General features: G+C 36.8%; 1 protein-coding gene across 1 annotated transcript in view; it reads right to left on the bottom strand.

Annotated features, from left to right (window-relative positions):
• LOC123499086 (structural maintenance of chromosomes protein 6-like) overlaps positions 1 to 20,145 on the bottom strand; it is a 109,529-nt gene that overhangs the window by 47,040 nt on the left and 42,344 nt on the right. Inside the window, 2 exon segments of the mRNA XM_045246710.1 lie at positions 1,581 to 1,702; positions 1,902 to 2,060. Of these exon segments, the coding sequence (XP_045102645.1) occupies positions 1,581 to 1,702; positions 1,902 to 2,060 (281 nt within the window).

Below are 20,145 nucleotides of genomic sequence, written 5' to 3'. Positions count from 1 at the left end.
ATTTATGAAGGAGTGTTTGGCAAGTTGAAGAACAGACTTGGCATGATTCCGGGAAGAAATGTAAAGTGCATGAGGTTCAGGAGATGGAAGGCTCAAGTGAGAGATTGTGATCAGAGGACCCCAACGGAGATGACAGGGTAACAGAATAAGCTCAAGGATTATAGGTAAGGAAGAAGTAAAAAATATTGCATGTGTCTCCAAGACAGTCCTGGTGTTGCACCAGTTGCTCTAGGTCATGGAGGAGAGCAAAGTTGAAGGCTAGTTCACCAGGATGATCAGTGAAGGGAGAGGAAAGCCAAAGCTGTTGGTGAACATTGAAATCTCCAATGATGGAGATCTCTGCGAAAGGGTAAAGGGACAGAATGTGCTCCACTTTGGGAGTTAGTCAAAGAATTTACTATAGTCAGAAGAGTTTGGGGAGAGATAGACAGCACAGATAAATTTATTTAGAGATGGTGGTGAGCGTGGGATCGGGCAGACGTCCACGCGTACGTTCGAATCCCACCACGTACAGCCTTAAAACATTTTGCCATTTGTCGAGTGGTTTAAAGTTACCTACATGTCACCATGATACCCAGGTTCTAGGTGGTTACACCCAAGATGAGCTTCGGGGGTGATATGGGCCCTAATATGGGTACCACTATAAATAAAATTACCTGTGCCACTAACGGGCGGAAGCTGAACAACGCTTCCCATACACTCTTCAAGTGTGCCTACAGGCACTTTAGGCCTTACCGTAAAAAAAAAAAAAAAAAAAAAAAAAAAAAAAAAAAAAGAGCACGAGAGCAAGTTAAGTCGTTGCACACATAGACGCAAAATCCAGCATTGGAACGAAAATGAGAATAGAGAAAATAGGAGCACAGTATAAATATTTTTGGATAAGAATTTTTTTTTTAAGCAAATTTAACTAATAAGTTGTATTATTGACATCCAATGTATGTTACCATACTTTTATTATTTTTTTATCATTTTACGTTCAAGTTTGTATACCGAATTTCCCCCTCATATACAATGGGTATAAAAGTATCAGTGTACGAAGGGTCTGATGAATAACATGAACTGGTCAGCTGCTGGCCTTGTGCTATCTTTTTATGTCCTTCATTTTGTACAATCGAACATAATGTTTAACCCATAGTGCACCAATAATTTTTATCCATAATACCAAATGAGGTTTGGTGAGTGATGGGAGGGGTATCCAAATGACTTTCTTTTCTTGCCTTGTCAGTTTTCCCCAATTAAATTAATATGCTAAGGATTTACTGCAGATGATATTAAACATCACATGAAGTATTTCATGGTTATGCACAATATCCTAAAACTCTAAATAAATATTTCAGAAAAAATAAGTTTCAAGTAGACTTTTGCCTGAAAGGGCTCAAATGTTTTTACAATCAGCTTGATGAAGGTGAAGATGAAAGCTTTTGTATCATTTGGTTTGTTATTCACTTTTCTGTTTACTAATGTCACTAATGCAACCATTGGGCACACAGCTCTGCATCTTGTAATGCTGACTGGCACTTCTCAACATCCTACAAACTTCACAAGAACTGCTTCCAAGATTTGACAGTATAACAACTCACTGTTGTGTTGAAGAAGGAGCGTGACATGTCTTGGTTGAGTATTGTCACAGGGTTGTTCACCTGCAGGTTGAAGTGTTGCATCATCCTTGACAGCTCATCCTTCTTGGTTGAGACCACTTTTCCTGCAGCAATGGTGGTGTAAAAATGCAATAATTCACATAACAATGAAGGAAATTTGATAATTTGAACAATGTGAAACTGCTAATTCAATAACCAAATTCAAAGACTATAAAAAACAATATCTATAACTCAATAAACAATTATCAAATTAACAGTTGTGCAATTATAGAATACATAAAAACAGTTTCTGAAACCAATTACCCATATAAGCTTTAAGTTTATATCCTCCAGGTGCTGAAGCACATATTTTCCGCTCCACAATGATAGCACTTCCATATAACTCAGGCTTGAATGCATTGCGCCCAGCATTATTGATGGCAATTTCTATTACAGCTGTATGTTTGCCATGCTTTATCAAATCTGAAAAAAAAGGAATAAATAAATAAATAAAGTGATAAAAAAGAAAACATTACTTTCAAGTACTACCAGAATTTAAAATCAATCAAGCACCTATAAAATGACTTAATGAATAACCCATTGAGGAAATTTACTATCAGCTTGAGGTAACCACCTGTACACAATAACCACAAAATTTTAACCTGCACTGATTTCCCTGACTCTTGACCAGGTGCCACATCTCATCTCTAACTCTTTACACAATAGTCATGGTGTTGTAATGTTATACACATTGTGGATCAAGATACAGAGAATAGGAAGAAAGTATACAATACTTGTCATCATACAAGTATATCCCACAACTGTGTCTCTCGCACAAATTCTTGCATGTACACCAACGTTTTCAACTTGAAATTTTCAGCCATGTATGACAATTCCACCCAAGAAATATCATTACTTTTCTAGCTGATGCAGAATTTGTCTTCCATCTATCTCTTTGATTTCTGAAGGGATGGCTGTAAAGTGCCTGCACTTCAGCAGAGGATTTTCTTGCTTGTTCAAGGACTTGGCCTCTACTAACGAGTCTTTACCCTATCCTTCTATCTTCCAAGTAGCTTTCCTCTCTTATTAGTACTATCTACAACTTTGCTCACATGCACTTTCCTTAAAATACAATGCTCTTAATATGGCTATACAAGCTGAATGTCTTACTTTCACTTTTTCCATCATTTACACTAGTATTCTTGTTATGTTTCAAGTACTACATACATTATTACTCTCACCCTCCAATCTTGTCACTCCAATATTTACCTAAAGCTTCCTTCCTGACCATTCTATTGCAGCCATGGTAGATTGCTGCTGCTGTTCTCCTAAATCTATTAACAGCAGTGTTTCTCAGGGTTCTATCCTGTCACCTACTCTCTTTCTATTATTCATTAATGATCTTAACCAAACTTCTTGCCCTATCCACTCCTACGCTGATGATACCACCCTACACTTTTCCATGTCTTTAGAGATGGCCAACCCTTCAGGAAGTCAACAGATCATGCAGGGATGCCATAGAATGCCTGATTTCTGATCTATCTAGGATTGGGGCAGAAAAAAACTTAGTAGTGTTCAATGCCTCAAAAACTCAATTCCTCTAACAATCAACTCAACACAACCTTCCAGACATCTATCCCCTCTTTTTCAATGGCACTCAGCTATCCCCATCTTCTATACTGAATATCCTCCGTCTGTCCTTTGCTCATAATCTTAACAGGAAATTACACATCTCATCTCTTGCTAAAACAGCTTCTATGAAGTTAGGCATTGTGAGGTGTCTCCGCCAGTCTTTCTCACCCCTCCAACTGCTAACTCTGTACAAGGGCCTTATCTGTCCTTGTATGGAGTACTCTTCACATGTTTGGGGGGTTCCACTCACACAGTTTTGTTAGATATGGTGAAATCAAAGGCTTTTCATCTCATCAACTTCCTTCTCCTGACTGACTGTCTTCAGCCTTCCTTACTACCGAAATGTTGCATCTCTTGCTATCTATTATCCCTATTTTCATGCTAACTGCTCTACTGATCTTGCTAACTGCATGCCTCCTCCTGCGGCCTCATTACACGAGGCTTTCTTCTTCCTTTCACCCCTATTTTGTCCAACTCTCTAATACAAGAGTTAACCAGTATTCTCTATCATTCATACCTTCCTCTGGTAAACTCTGGAACTCCCTGCCTGCTTCTGAATTTCAATTTTCCTATAATTTGACTTCTTAAAAAAAAAAAAAAACTCTTTCCCTCTCTTACATTAAACACACACAAACACACAAACACTGAAAAGATAGACAAGGAAGACCTGGTGCTGGTGATAGAAGAAACTAGAAGGACAAGAGGACATGACAGTGAAAAGATTAGGATGAGGCAATGTGTGAAGGATATTGGAAAATACAGTTTTCCACACAGAACGGTGGAATAATGGAATGCATTGAGTGATGAAGTTGTTACAGTACATAATGTGCATAACTTTAAAGAAAAAATTGGATAAATAGAGACATGAAGACAGGACACTATGACCCCCAGTTGAACCCTATATAATACACACACGAGAGTGCCACCGTACCAACAAGATGAGCGAAAACAGCTCCCAGGGGAAGCACTTCAGCAGGGGCAATAGAGTTCTCCTGTCTCCAAAATAAATAAGATTTGGATACAGCATAGAATGAAAATATGGAAAGAGAGGCGGAGCTAGGTGGTGTGGCCAAACGTACAGGACCAAAACAAACGCCATGTTTTGAAATCCAAAGATTTATCGAAACACCATTTGGCCTCAAGAGACTGAATGATGATAATACGGACGAGGATCTTTCTGGATTTAGAGAGGAAAGAGGTAATATGAAGAGGCTGATAAACATGGAAAGGGAGATGAGACATATGGAGGAGGTGATGTCAAGTATGGTGGAAAAACAAGACAAATTGATAAAAGAAAACACTGAACTAAAAGTGAGATTAAAGGAATGTGAGAAATTCTATCCCCAAATTAATTTTAGGTTCATTCCAGTTAATAATTTTAGAATCAGTTCCTTTTTTTACTTCAAGGACCGCCTACTGACTGAGCTGTGCTCGTCCATCGTTTATAAGTTCACATGTCCCAGTTGCCAAGCTGGGTATGTTGAAAGCACAACTCGAGCTTTCAAGGTTCGTGTAAACGAGCACAAGGGACAATCGAGCAGAATGGGCCATAGAAGTCACAACCCCCCACATTCAGCTGTGAGAGATCACTCTGAGGTTTGTGGTGTCCCTCTTAAAACTGAACACTTTAAAATAATAGACAGTAGTAACAATTCAGATCTCAGAATACTGGAATCTTTACATATCAAAACTAATTCTTCACAACTATATAATATGACTTCTGCTGTTCCCTTGCATATTGTATAGATTTTTTGAACTTTTGTATTTTATGTATAATTTTTTATTGTGTGTATTAGAATTTTAATGTATTTTATCTTATCACTTTTAGACCACTGATGAAGACATACTGAGATGTCAAAACGTCTGGATATAAAGATGAAAGGAAGAAAACAGTTAAGGAAATAAAGATGTTGTTTGTGTCAACACTGGTTAGTCTGTTTTAACTGAATGTGAAAAAGTAAGAGAAATAAATCAAAAGATAAAAGAAGGAGATGTAGGAGATAAAGAAACAAAACAATATACTAAAGGCTACATGTTGCAACTATGAAGACTCCTTAAGGAGCCTACAGAAAAAAAAATACAGGATTGGAAGAATAAACTAGAGAATGGAATGGGTGAAAGCAAACTGGAGGAATTACAAAATGCATGGAAATAGGATCAGGAAGAAGAAGAGGAAAAAGTAAAATTTTCAGAGGTAGTAAGAAAGCAAATTCAGGAAAAGACACTGTTATACAAGTAATTAAGGAAAAAGAAGATCTACTGAGGGATACGGTGGATAAGAGGTAATGTTGCTTAATTTTGGGGATGAAGGGAAAAAAATCCAAACAAGTTCATGAGAGAGCAAGGAGAGAGAGAATTGGTCAAAACTATTACCAAACAGGTCCAGTACAGTACACAAAAGTTGGACCAGGATGTGGAGGAAGTGATTAGGCTGGGAAGATTTAGTGAAGGAGATAAGAGACCAATGAAAGTGAGAATGAGATCACAGGTGGCAATGGAGGAAATTATGATAAGAAAAGGGAAGCTGGCTGATGATACTGAATCTAAGGATATAAGGATAAGAGATGAACTTGGAAGAGAGGAAGAAGAAAGTGTTAAGAAATGAAGCTAAGGAAAAAACGAGAAAAAGACGGATCGAGAAAAAGAATTTCTACAGGAGGGTTCTAGATATGAGACTAAACAAGTGGTATCTATGGAAGGAGGAGGTCATGGAAGAGGCAAGAAATTAACAGTGACTTATACTAATATAGATGAGTTGTTATCTAGCATGTTGGAGGTTAAGAGATTACTTTGAAAGAAAAAAGGCCAGATGTAAAGTGCATAGCAGAAACAAAACTCAAAGAGGAGATACATGTTAGTTTTAAAGAAAAGGGTTATAATAGCTGAGAAGACACAAGAAGGGAAAATAGGAAATGGGAGTAACAATCAAAACAAAGGAATTAAAAAAAGGAAAACCATAGTTACGTTATGTGCCACCTAAGACAAAGACATGGGGAACTGATGAAAAGGGATATGCAAAAGAGGTGATTAAGTGCTTAGATAATTATAAGAATAGACAGAAGAATACTATTAGTAGGAGACTTTAACTGTAAAAGAGTACACTGGAGAGAGATGGAAGTAATGGGTTATGCTGGACAATGGAGCAAGGAGGTATTACAGTTGACTATAATAAATACAATGGATCAGTGGGTAGAAGAGTCAACATGATACAGGGGGGAAGAAGAACCATCGTTGCTTGACCTACTACAGCAATACTCCGCTTAATGAACAGGATAGAGGGTGTCAAAGCTGTCCGTAGAGCGGAAATTTGTTAAGCGGACGTAATTTTCCCATAGAAAATAATGGAAATCGCGGGGATGCGTTCTGGGCTGGTACCCAACATACCACATGGGTTAAAAAAAAATTATATATTTTTTTCTACTAGCTTTTTATAAACCTTGCCCCCAAGAAAGGATTGTTTTGTAAAGCATAAAGTGAAATCTTATGTGGAATACCAGAAAATAAAGCAGAGATGAGATCGCCCACAGACGAGGCGGAGACTCACGGTGACTCGGCCGCTTCTTCTTGCGACCATTTTAGCCTGCGTGTTTTCTTTCACCACAAAATTTGTTTCCATTCCTCTATTGCCTGCTATAATGGATATCATATCTTAGTATTCATATATGCTCATGTCATGAGGATAACCTGGACTCCATGGCACTCAGTGATAGTGAATTAGTAATGAAATACTGCAGTATTTCATTACTAATTCACTATCACGCAGTCCAGGTTATCCTAAGTAAGTAAGTAAGTAAGTAAGTAAAGGTTTATTGCCCATTAGCATAAATACATTTGAGAAAGACATGTTTACAAACGAAAAGAAAAATGGCAGAGACTGTCAAGCCGAAGCTTCCCGACAGTCACATTTATGTACATAACTATGATTATTGTTTACACCAACACCAATTGGCAATATTTTAGGTAAATTGCCTAAAGAATCATTTAGGTAACTAGAATAGTAATAATAACAACCATATCTAATAATGACAAGAACAAAGCTAAGCAAATCACAATAAACATACTGCAAATTCAAAAAACGATCACGAAAGGAAATTAACACCGCATACTACAATATCACATTAGAAGATACATCTATAAAAATCTGTTTGTTATACATGGTAAAGGCAAAGAGGAAGGGAAAATCTTAGATAGAAATGTTTGTTTTGCATTTAAATGTTAAATTTAGAATATCATGTATTTTGGCAGTTATATAAGTAAGATTTTTTAAAAGTGGACAAGTTATCATTATAAAGAAGTGTTTTTATTTGAAAAGGTAATGAATTCCATATTTGTGGACCGGAGCATAATACACTATGTTTAAAAAGAGTCGTTCTGAATTGCGGGCACATGAGATTGACATTATTACCCCGAATATTGTATGATGTCTGTACCAATTTGAAAGGTTGAGCTCCAGAATATTGTGTAAAGTACTGAATATTTGAATATTTGAAAAAGTAAGAAAATTGTGTTCATTATATATGTTGCGTGTTGATTCAAACCTATTCAAATGAAAAACACATCTAAATATTTTATTTTGAACAATAGTTATTTTCTTAATGAAAGACTGCCAAGTACACGCCCAGATTGCTACGCAATAGGTGAGGTGGGGGTAACAGAGGGTGTAATAAATACTAGTGAGTGATTCAATTGTGAGACTATTACAAACTCTAAACAAAATACCACACATCCTTGATAATTTATTTGTAACAAAAGAAATCTGTTTATTCCAATTAATATTTTCATCTACGAGTATATAGACACCCAAAAATTTAGTGAATTCTACTCTGTTCAATATCTTTCCTGCAATAGTAACAGGGGGAAACTCATGATGTACAGAGCGATTTTGGAACAGTATGTAATTTGTTTTTACAATATTTAAGCTCAAACTATTTATTTTAGTCCAATGATACATTTTTCTTAATTATGTAGCCAAATCTGTGTGAAGATTGTTAATATTTGAGTTGTTTAACAGTAAATTTGTATCATCAGCATATATAGTGTATTTGAATTTAGAACTAACATTGACAATATCATTTATATAAATGAGGAAAAGAGTTGGTCCTAATATAGAACCTTGCGGTACACCCTTGTTAATTGTCCTGAAGGAAGAATGTGTGAAATTGCAATATACAGATTGTAACCTATTGCTCAAGTAATTTTCAATTAGTTTTAGAGGGATACCTCTAACGCCATAGTGGTTCAGTTTGTTTAGCAGAATTTTGTGATTCAAAGTATCGAAAGCTTTGGATAAGTCTAAAAATACTCCTATTAAATATTGCTTTTCCTCTAGGAAGTGATACACATTAGAGGTGAACTGAAAAATAGCAGTTTCTGTGGAACGGCGTGCCATGTTGATAGTCTGTGAGTAGATTATTATCTTCAAAATATATAATAAGGCGTGCATTAATAACTTTTTCAAAGACTTTACTGAAGGCGGGAAGTATAGAGATTGGTCTGTAATTTTTCATATCTGATCTATTACCTGATTTGAGCAAAGGTATAACTTTGGCTTTTTTCAGTGCCTCAAGGAAGACTCCTGTTCTTAATGTTTGATTCACTATGTGGGTCAATGGAATTATTATGTCACTTACTGTCCGTTTCATAACAAGTGGGGAAATTTCATCATATCCACAGGAGGATGTTTTAAATGCCTTAATACATTTTTCAATTTCTAAATTTGTGGCTGGATATAAAAACATCGAAAAATTTGGAGAACATTGTAAATTATCTAAAAATTCACTACCAGTAGTTTCTGTTATTTGCCCTCCTGCTTGTAGAAAGTGTTCATTAAATTTATCTGGAATGTTAGAGCAAACTGGTTTGAGTTCTATTACTCTATTTGTACCATCTGCCGATCTACCAAGTATGTTGTTTATTGATTGCCAGTGGGACTTAGGGTTACCTTGATTAGCTACTAATTGGTCTTGGTAGTACTTTTCTTAGCTTCCTTTAAGAGTGATGTTAGTCTATTTCTATAAGTTCTGTATTGCTCTCAAAAGGTTAATGGCCACTTATATGCTAGTTTTTCAAGACGATGCTTTTCTTTGATACTTTTCTTTAATGCTGGAGTAATATGGGGACTGCGACTACTTTTTTTACTTATCTTAATTTTCTTCTTGGGGAAACAGTTGTCATAGGTTGTTTTGAATTTGGCAAAAAATAAATTATAGGATATGTCAGGACAGGTAGAATTAACAACATCAGACCAATCTATATGAGAAAGTGCACTACTAAATTTACCCAAAGCTTCATCAGTAAAAGTTCTTTTTGTTATATAAACAGGAGGAGATGGAATATTATTACATTTAAATAGGGAAACAACAGGAAAGTGATCAGTAATATCAGTTTTGATAACAAAATTACCTACATTGTTGTCTATGAACGTGGACCAAATGTGATCTATAATGGTGGTGGAAGTGGCAGTAACTCGTGTCGGTAACGTTGTGAGTGGAGTCAGGGAGTAACTATACATTAAATTGCTAAACTCTTATATCTTGTTGTCATTATGTAGTAATAAATTTAAATTGAAATCTCCAAAAATAAATATTTCATTATGATTTTTATCATCCTCATGGCATAAGCGTATATGAATACTAAGATATGATATCCATTATAGCAGGCAATAGAGGAATGGAAACAAATTTTGTGGTGAAAGACAACATGCAGGCTAAAATGGTCACAAGAAGAAGAAGCGGCTGAGTCACCGTGAGTCTCCGCCTCGTCTGTGGGCGATCTCATCTCTGCTTTATTTTCTGGTATTCCATGTAAGATTTCACTTTATGCATTACAAAACAATCCTTTCTTGGGGGCAAGGTTTATAAAAAGCTAATAGAAACGTTTAGTGAACATAAATGCATATATATATAAGACAATAACACCACCTCCAGACGTGGTGTTCCAAGCAGCCTCAGAGCAACCTCATCACCGTCCTCCAAGCATTCATGGATGCCATTTTGCAGCAGGAGGTTGCTCTGACGTTGTTAAAGAATCTTGGATCTAGCTCCAGGAGCGCTAGAGACAGAGGCGGGGAGCCAGCCAATCACAGCGAAGCTGCCGCGTTTGGTCCCTCATCTGGCAAATTCAAACCCAGAAAATTCACTAAAACGGATGTGGTTGTACGTTATGCGGACTTTTTGGTCTAACTTTATATAGTACGTTAAACCGGAAATTCATTAGACAAACGTTCGTTAAGCAGAGTATTACTGTATTCACAAAAAAGCCAGCACCCCCTCCCAGCATACAATACATGGGATCCTCGCGATTCGACAGGGTTAGGGCAGTTTTACATCGGTTGAATCAGAGTTTATTCGAATCGTGAAGCAATTTTTCCCATAAGATACTTAACATTTAGGGGGGATAAGGACCAATCTCCAGCCTAAACCCCCTCAAAACATCACTATAACCTCTAGAAAACACTAACTTAGACTAAATCAGTACTATTAAAGGCTTCATTTATATCTAACTTTTTTCTATTAAACACATTAGGGTGCTGTACAGTACATTTTTGGAAATAAAAACAATTGCAGCAGTCTTGCGGTACTTGTCTCTGTTCTTCCAAATTGTTAATTCTGTTGATCTATGGACACTTATTTGCATTGCAACGACACTGTGAGCTATACCTGCCTCACACTTTCTTATAAGCTCAAGCTATCTTTGAAAGACAGGAAATTGTGCTTCTTAGGGCTGGGGCTGGAGGTGGCTTTTCATCGTCAGAGTCAGACAAAATGAAAATTTTAGTCCAATTAAGATCTATGGATTCTAATTAACACTTTTAAAATAAAATCAATTTTCTTGTTAATTGGAATGATGCTATAATCTCAAATCAATAGAATCTTGATAAGTAGATGTAAATATATTTGTGTGTGTATATATATATATATATATATATATATATATATATATATATATATATATATATATATATATATATATATATTTTTTTTTTTTTTTTTTTTTGTGTGTGTGTATTTACCTAATTGTATTTACCTAATTGTAACATACGGGAAAAGAGCTATGCTCATACTGTCCCGTCTCCATATCTACTAATGTCCAGCTTTTTCTTAAAATCATGAATATTCCTTGCGTTGACCACTTCCACGTCTAAACTATTCCATGCTTCCACCCTTCTATGAGGGAAGCTATATTTTTTCACATCTCTCCTATAAGTGGCCATTTTTAGTTTTTTCCCATGCCCTCTCGACATTCTTTCATTCCACATACACAGATCTTCCCTATCCATTTTTCCATGCCAATCATCACTCTGTATATTGCTATCAGGTCTCCCTTTCTCTTCTGTTTTCCAGGGTCGGAAGTTGCATTCTGTTCAGTCTGTCTTCATAAGTCAAATCTCTTAAGTCAGGCACCATTTTGTTGCAGCCCTCTGTACTTTCTCTAGTTTCCTTATGTGTTTCTTTAAGTTCGGAGCCCACTGTATTGTTGCATATTCAAGCCTCGGTCTTATCATTGCAGTAATTATTTTCTTCATCATTTCTTCATCTAAATATCTGAACGCCACTCTTATGTTCCTCAATAAGTTCAATACTTCTCCAATTATTTTGTTTATATGTCTCTCTGGCGATAGGTCATTGGTAATTGTCACCCCAAGGTCTTTTTCTTCATGACTGGTTTTATGTCTTCATTTCCTATCTTGTACATACTCCTGATTCTTCTTTCACTCTTGCCAAACTCTATTTTCTTGCATTTTGTCGTGTTGAACTCCATTTGCCATGTACAGCTCCATTTCCATATTCTGTCCAAGTCTTCCTGGAGTAGTTCGCAATCTTTGTCACATCTCACTTTTCTTAACAATTTTGCATCGTCTGCAAATAGGCTCACATAACTGGACACCCCATCCACCATGTCATTTATGTAGACCGCGAACATTACTGGTGCCAACACTGATCCCTGTGGAACTCCACTCTCCACCAAGCCCCATTCTGATGGTCTGTCCTTAATTATTGTTCTCATTTCTCTTCCTACCAAAAGTCTTCCATCCATTTTAGTAAACTGCCATGCACTCCTCCTACCATTTCAAGTTTCCAGATCAGTCTCCGGTGTGGTACCTTATCAAAGGCCTTTTTTAAATCCAGATATATTCCATCAGCCCAACCATCTCTTTCCTGTATTACATCTATCACCCTCGAATAGTAACATATCAGGTTTGTCGTGCATGAACGCCCTTTTCTAAAACCAAATTGACACTCACAAAGTATGTCATTTTTCTCCAAGAAGTCTGTCCATCTATTCTTCACCACCCTCTCACACATCTTAGCTACCACACTTGTAAGTGACACTGGTCTATAGTTCAATGGGTCTCTCTTGTTACCTGATTTATAGATTGGGACAATGTTAGCTCTTTTCCAGTCTTGGGGCACTACACCTTCCCTTAATGAGGCATCAATTACTTCACAAACTTTTTCTGCCAGTTGCTCCTGCATTCTCTTAAAATCCATCCTGATACCCCATCAGGTCCCACAGCTTTTCTCACTTCTAAACTCCCCATCATATTCTTGATCTCCTCCACAGTTACTTGAAACTCCTTCATAATCCCTTTCTGTTCCATTACCAGTGGTTTGTCAAAAGCAGTCTCCTTTGTGAATACCTTCCGAAAGCATCCATTCATAGCCTCTGCCATTTCCTGGGATCTTCACTGCATACTCCATTTACTTCTAAACTTTCAATACTTTCTCTATTTTTGATGTTGTTGTTCACATGTCTGTAAAAAGCCTTGGTTGGTCTTTACATTTATCAATTATATCCTTTTCTTGTTTCTTTCTTTCTTCTCTTCTAATCAACACATATTCATTTCTTGCTCTTTTGTAACTTTCCCACTGCTTAATCCGTCTTTTCCTTCTCCACCTCTTCCATGCATCCTCTTTTCTTGTTCTAGCCTTTTCACATCTATCGTTAAACCAGTCCTGCTTTCCAACTTCTCTATGTTGTCTTATTGGTACAAATTTTTCTCACCTTCTTTGTATATTTTTATAAATTCCTTCCACTTTTCATTTGCTCCTTAGCACTCTTGAATTTCATCCAATTTGTCTCTTGAAAGAATTTCTTTAGGTTTCCAAAATCTGTCTTGGCATAATTCCATCTTCCCACTTTATATTCTTCATTTCTTCTAGATTTCTCTTCATCTATCACCTTGAACTCCAAAACTGCATGATCACTCTTTGCTAAAGGGCACTCCACCCTCATCTCCTCAATGACCATTGGCTCTGTACTAAAGACCAAGTCCAGTCTTGACGATGCTCCCTCTCCTCCAAACCTAGTATCTTCTTTGACCCACTGAGTTAACACATTTTCCATTGCCAGTGTCAATAGTGTATTTCCCATGTTGTCTCTGATCCTTCCATTGACCAGTCCTCCCAACACACCTCTTTACAATTAAAATCTCCCATCATTATAGTTCGTTCACAGCCACCCAACATTTCTTCCAGACATGTTCCTGTATCACTTATCATTTCTTCATATTCCTGTACTGACCATGCATTTGTCTTAGGTGGTACGTACACCACTATGTAGTGCCTCTTTTTCCTTCATTAGTTTCTGCTCTGATCTTTAGCACTTCTGCCTTTCCCATACCTTCTTTCACTTGATCCACCTTTATATCTTTTTTAACCAGCAACATCACTCCTCCTCCCATCTTACCTACTCTATTTCTTTTCCAAACATTATATTTCCCTTCTCCAACCATCATCAGGTCTTCTCCCTCTCTCAGTTTTGTTTCAGTAAGACCCACAATATCTGGGTTCTTGTCCCTCAAGTAATCGTTGAGTTCTAAAATCCCCGATATCACTCCATTTATGTTGGAATACATTACATTCCGCTCATACGTAAGTGTATGTGTGTGTGTGTGTGTGTGTGTTCTAGCCTAGCAATGAAAAGTAGTTCAGTTGTTTGTTTACATTTCTCTGGCACTGCAACATTTCAAGGCTTCTCTTCCAAGGAACAACTGGCCAAGATGAGCAGCTCTGTTGTTTATGAGTGGACAAAGCTGTCAGAAGAGTTTTTCAAAGGAAACATTAAAGGGCAAAAAAAGCAACAGCTTGCTGGGGGTGAAGGGACTGCCATGTTTGTTTACAATTGACAAACATGACAAAGGCAGAAGCGAGCTTGTGTGTAATGACCAGCGTCGGCAAAAGCTGACAGTCTTCAGAAAGTTGACAGAAAAAGTTGACAGAGAAGTGGTAGTGTGGCGCCGCCTGCGATGCACAGGGTAGCGTTGGTTTATGTTTTCGCCTGGCGGGTTTGCGACGAATTTGACCGGGTGGGTGGCGTGCGAGATATGAATGTCGAATTGGCGAACTTTGAGGATTAGATATCAATTAACTGAGTTCGAATTGGCGATAATTCAAACTGCGAACGGTCGAATTGCGAGGATCCCCTGTACCTTAGTCCAATGGGAAGAAGTGATCATGTAACATTAAAGTTGGAAATGCAGGAAGAGGATGGGATAAGATACAGAAAAGACTACAAAAAAGAGAGATTAAATCATGCAAGAGATTTTGAAAAGTTACAAAATATTTTTGCTGATATTGAATGAAGGAACATTATGAGCGAAGAGACAATACAAAGGAAATATGAAATATCCTTACAGAAATATAATGAAGAAGTGAAGAATAAAGAAAAGTACACATGCTTGGTACAATGCCAGATGTATAGAAGCTAAAAAGCCAAAAAAGATAAAGCTTGAAAGAAATTCAAAAAGCAGAGAAATTAAAATAACAGACAGCAGTATAAGGATGCAAGAAATTAATATATTACGAGTAAGGAGAGAGAAAGAAAGAAACTTTAAGAGAGATGTGGTGCAAAAAAGTGAAGATGAACCCAAGCTTTTCTACAAATTCATAAATGGTTAAATAAAGAATGAGGAAACATTAGAACAATAATTAAATGAGGGAAGAAATACCAAACAGCAAAGGAAATGAGTGAAATAATGAAAGAGAGCTTCAAAATTGTGTTCACTGAAAAAGAAGATTTTGCAGAACCAAATATGATATTGCATTGCCAAGGATTGCATAAATTCATAGTGCACAAAGAAAATATTAGAAGATTATTAGATAATTTGGGTGTCAGAAAAACAATGGGGCTGGATGGTATACCAGGCTGGGTGCTAAAAGAATGTGAAGAGCAGCTGTTAGATTCAATTTGGAAATGATTACAAGTAAATTAAAAGAAGGGAGAGTACCACTAGAATGGAAGAGAGCCAACATAATCCCAATATTTAAAGGATGAAAGCCAACTGAGGCATTAAATTACAGACAGGTGTCACTTACAAGTGTTGTAGGTAGACACAATATACCTAGATATAAAAAAGGCTTTTGATAAAGTCCCTCATGGGAGACTACTTTGGAAGTTAGAGAGCATAGGAGGACGGAGAGGAACTTTGTTAAATTAGGTAAGGGATTATTTGAAGGACAAAGAGATAAGAACTGTCATCAGAGATACATACGTACTCATCTTGGGGTAAGGTAACAAGTGGAGTGCCACAAGGGTCAGTGTTAGCCTCTATTATGTTCCAGGTATGTGTAACTGATATACAAAATGGGGTAAACAGTTATACTAGTTTGTTTGATGATGCAAAATTGCTGAGAGTAATCAAAACCCATGAGGACTGTTTGCTGCTGCAGGAAAATAAAACCAAAATCTACAAGTGGAGTAAGAAGTGAAAATTGGGGTTCAGTGCTAAGAAATGTCATGTAATGGAACTAGGAAAGAATAAGAGAAGACTGGTATGGAACTATTTGATGGGAGAGGAACATATAATGAAGACTAAAGAGGAAAAGATCTGGGAGTGATCATACAGGAAAATCTGAACCATGAAAACACATAAATAAGATATATGGAATAGCATATAAAATGTTAACTAATATTAGTGGCATTTCAATTCATAGACAAAGATACAATAAAAAAAATTATCACAAGCATGATACATCCTAAGCTGGAATATGTAGCACTGGTGTGGTCACAGAGTTCTAAAAAAGACATAAGAAGATTAGAACAGAACCAGAAGATGCTTATAAAGATGGTATCAGAACTAAAGGACTTAACATATGAAGAAAGGCTGAAGGAAATGAGACTGCCTACCTTACAAGATAGAAGAGAACGAGAAGACCTAATAACAATGTATAAAATAGTAAATGGCATTGAAAAAATAGACAAGGAAGACTTTGTGCTGGGGCAAAAGAAGCTAAAAGGACAATAGGACATGTAAAGAAGATTAAGATGAGGCAGTGTGTGAAGAATATTGGAAAATACAATTTTCCACATAGAACAGTGGAAAAATGGAATGCACTGAGTGATGAACTTGTTACAGCACATGATGTGCATAACTTAAAAGAAAAATTGAATAAATGGAGACATGGAGACAGGACACTATGAGCCCCACTTGAACCCTGTACAATACAACTTGGTAAATATAACTAGGTAAATACACACACACACGCCCGGTAGCTCAGTGGTTAGAGCGCTGGTTTCACAAGCCAGAGGATCGGGGTTCAATTCACCGGCCGGCTGGAGATATTTGGGTGTGTCTCCTTTCACGTGTAGTCCCTGTTCACCTAGCAGTGAGTAGGTATGGGATGTAAATCGAGGAGTTGTGACCTTGTTGTCCCGGTGTGTGGTGTGTGCCTGGTCTCAGGCCTATCCGAAGATCGGAAATAATAAGCTCTGAGCTCGTTCCATAGGGTAACGTCTGGCTGTCTCGTCAGAGACTGCAGCAGATCAAACAGTGAAACACACACATGTATGATTAATGTGGAAGTTAGAGGAGAAGGGTGGCTTAAAAGGAAGCACATTGAGATGGATGGAAAATTATTTGAGGGGGAGAGAAATAAGGACGCTAGTTAAAGATATAAAGTCCAAGTGGAAAGCAGTAGAAAGCAGAGTGCCACAGGGGTCAGTATTGGCGCCAATACTTTTTCTCATATATATATAAACGACATGCCAGAGGGAGTGAACAGCTATATAAATCTGTTTGTGGACAATGTGAAACTGTCCAGTTATAAAGCAAAAAGAAGACTGTGAAATACTGCAGGAAGACCTAAATAAGACCTGGAAATAGAGTAAAAGTGAGAGATGGAATTCAATGTGGAAAAAAGCCATGTCATGGAAATGGGAAAGAGTGAAAAACAACCCGTGGGAATCTATAAGATGGGAGATGGAATAGAACTAGAAAAAGTAAAAAAGGAAAAGGACTTGGGAGTGACGATGGAAGAAAACAATCAACCGATAAGCCATGTTGATAGAATTTTCAGAGAGACATAAATTGCTAAGGAATATTGGATTAGCATTTCACAACATGGACAAAGAAATGATGAAAAAAATTGATAAGTACTATAAGACCCAGAATATGCAGGAGTTGTGTGGACCCCCATAAAAAGAAAACATGAGGAAGTTAGAGAGACTACAAAAAATGGCTACAAGAATGGTTCCAGAATTTGAAGGGATGACATATGAGGAGAGACTAAAAGCTATGGATCTACCAACCCTGGAACAGAGAAGGAGAGGATTCTGATACAAGTTTATAAATTGATTCGGAATGGATCAAGTGGATAATGAGAAACTGATCCTGAGAGAAGAATATGACATTCGAAGCACAAGATCACAGAGTAAAAAACTGAGGAAGGGAAGATGTTTGAGAGATGCTAAAAAATATAGTTTCCCGCAAAGATGTGCTGAGACTTGCAACAGTTTGAGTGAGGAAGTGGTGTCAGCAAAGAGTGTGCATAGTTTTAAAGAAAAATTGGATAAGTGTAGATATGGACCCACAGTGTAAAGCCCAGGCCCTATAAAACTTTAACTAGGTAAATACAACTAGGTAAATACACACACAGAAGTATCAAGACATTAATTCCTGTCTTTTGGATAACTTTTAATAACTCTAACGGGACTCGGCAATGCAGTGGGCCTTTTTTTTTTTTTTTTTTTTTTTTTTGTTTTCCAGTTGTTGTGTGTGTGTGTGTGTGTGTGTGTGTGTGTGTGTGTGTGTGTGTGTGTGTGTGTGTGTGTGTGTGTATTTACCTAGTTGTATTTACCTAGTTGTAGTTTTACACCTGGGCTTTATGCTCGTGTGGTCCCGTCTCATATCTACACTTATCCAATTTTTCTTTAAAACTATGTACACTCTTTGCTGATACCACTTCCTCACTCAAACTGTTCCAAGTCTCAACACATCTTTGCGGAAACTAAATTTTTAACATCTCTCAGACATCGTCCCTTCCTTAGTTTCTTACTATGCGATCTTGTGCTTCTAAAGTCATATTCTTCTCTCAGGATCAGTTTCTCATTATCCACTTCATCCATTCCGTTAATCAATTTATAAACTTGTATCAGATCCCCTCTCTCTCTTCTCTGCTCCAAGGTTGGTAGATCCATTGCCTTTAGTCTCTCCTCATATGCCATCCCTTTAAATTCTGGAACCATTCTTGTAGCCATTTTTGTAGTCTCTCTAATATTCTTATGTGTTTCTTTTTATGGGGAGTCCACACAACTCCTGCATATTCCAATCTAGGTCTTATTTTAGTACTTATCAATTTCTTCATCATTTCCTTGTCCATATAGTGAAATGCTACTCCAATATTCCTTAACAAATTATACTCTCTGAAAATTCTATCAATATGGCTAACCGGTTGATTATTTTCTTCCATTGTCACTCCCAAGTCCTTTTCCTTTTTTACTTTTTCTAGTTCTACTCCATCTCCCATCTTATAGATTCCCACTGGTCGTCTTTCACTTTTTCCCATTTCCATGACATGGCTTTTGTCCACATTGAATTCCATCTCCCATTTTTTGCTCCATTTCCAGATCTTGTTTAAGTCTTCCTGTAGTATTTCACAATCCTCTTTTTGTTTAATGACTCTGCACAGTTTCGCATCGTTCACAAACAGATTTATGTAGCTGTTCACTCCTCTGGCATGTCATTTATATATACGAGAAAAGTACTGGTGCCAATACTGACCCTGTGGCACTCCGCTGTCTACTGTTCTCCACTTGGACTTCATATCTTTAACTATCCTTATTTCTCTCCCCTTAAGTAATTCTTCATCCATCTCAATGTGCTTCCTTTAAGCCACCCTTCTCCTCTAACTTCCATAGTAATCTTTCATGTGGCACTTTATCAAAAGCCTTTTTAGATCTAAATAAATACAGTCAACCATCTCTCTCTCTTGTACTTTATCAACTATTCTAGAGTAGAAACTCAATAAATTTGTCACACATGACCTTTTTTTTTGTGTGTGTGTGTGTTTTTTTTTTTTTTTTTTTTTTTTTTTTTTTTTTTTTTTTTCTCTTCTCTCTCCTCTCTATATATATATATATATATATATATATATATATATATATATATATATATATATATATTTATTTATATTATATATATGTGTGTGTGTGTGTATTTACCTAGTTGTATTTACCTAGTTGTAGTTTTCACCTCTCTTTATCTCTTCCCTCTCCAAATCTACACTTATCCAATCTTACTTTAAAAGTATGCACACTCTTGCAGACACTCTTCTTCATTTAAACTGTTCCACTCTCAATACATCTTTTTGGAAACTATATTTTTAACATCTCTCAGACATCTTCCTTTTCTCAGCTTTTTACTATGCGATCTTGTCTTAATGTCATATTCTTCTCTCAGGATCAGTTTCTCATTATCCACTTGGTCCATTCAATGATCAATTTAAAAACTTGTATCAATTCTCCTCTCTCTTCTTTGTTCCATTGGTAGATCCATAGCCTTTAGTCTCTCCTCATATGTCATCCTTCAAATTCTGGAACCATTCTTGTAGCCATTTTTTGTAGTCTCTCCAATTTCCTTATGTGTTTCTTTTAATAAGGGGTCCACACTACTCCTGCATATTCCAATCTGGGTCTTATTAAAGTACTTATCAATTTC

Source organism: Portunus trituberculatus, chromosome 49 (genome assembly GCF_017591435.1).
Source record: "Portunus trituberculatus isolate SZX2019 chromosome 49, ASM1759143v1, whole genome shotgun sequence".
Lineage (NCBI taxonomy): Eukaryota > Metazoa > Arthropoda > Malacostraca > Decapoda > Portunidae > Portunus > Portunus trituberculatus.
Note: the sequence above shows the minus strand (reverse complement) of the source record. Positions and strands in the feature narration are given on the sequence as shown.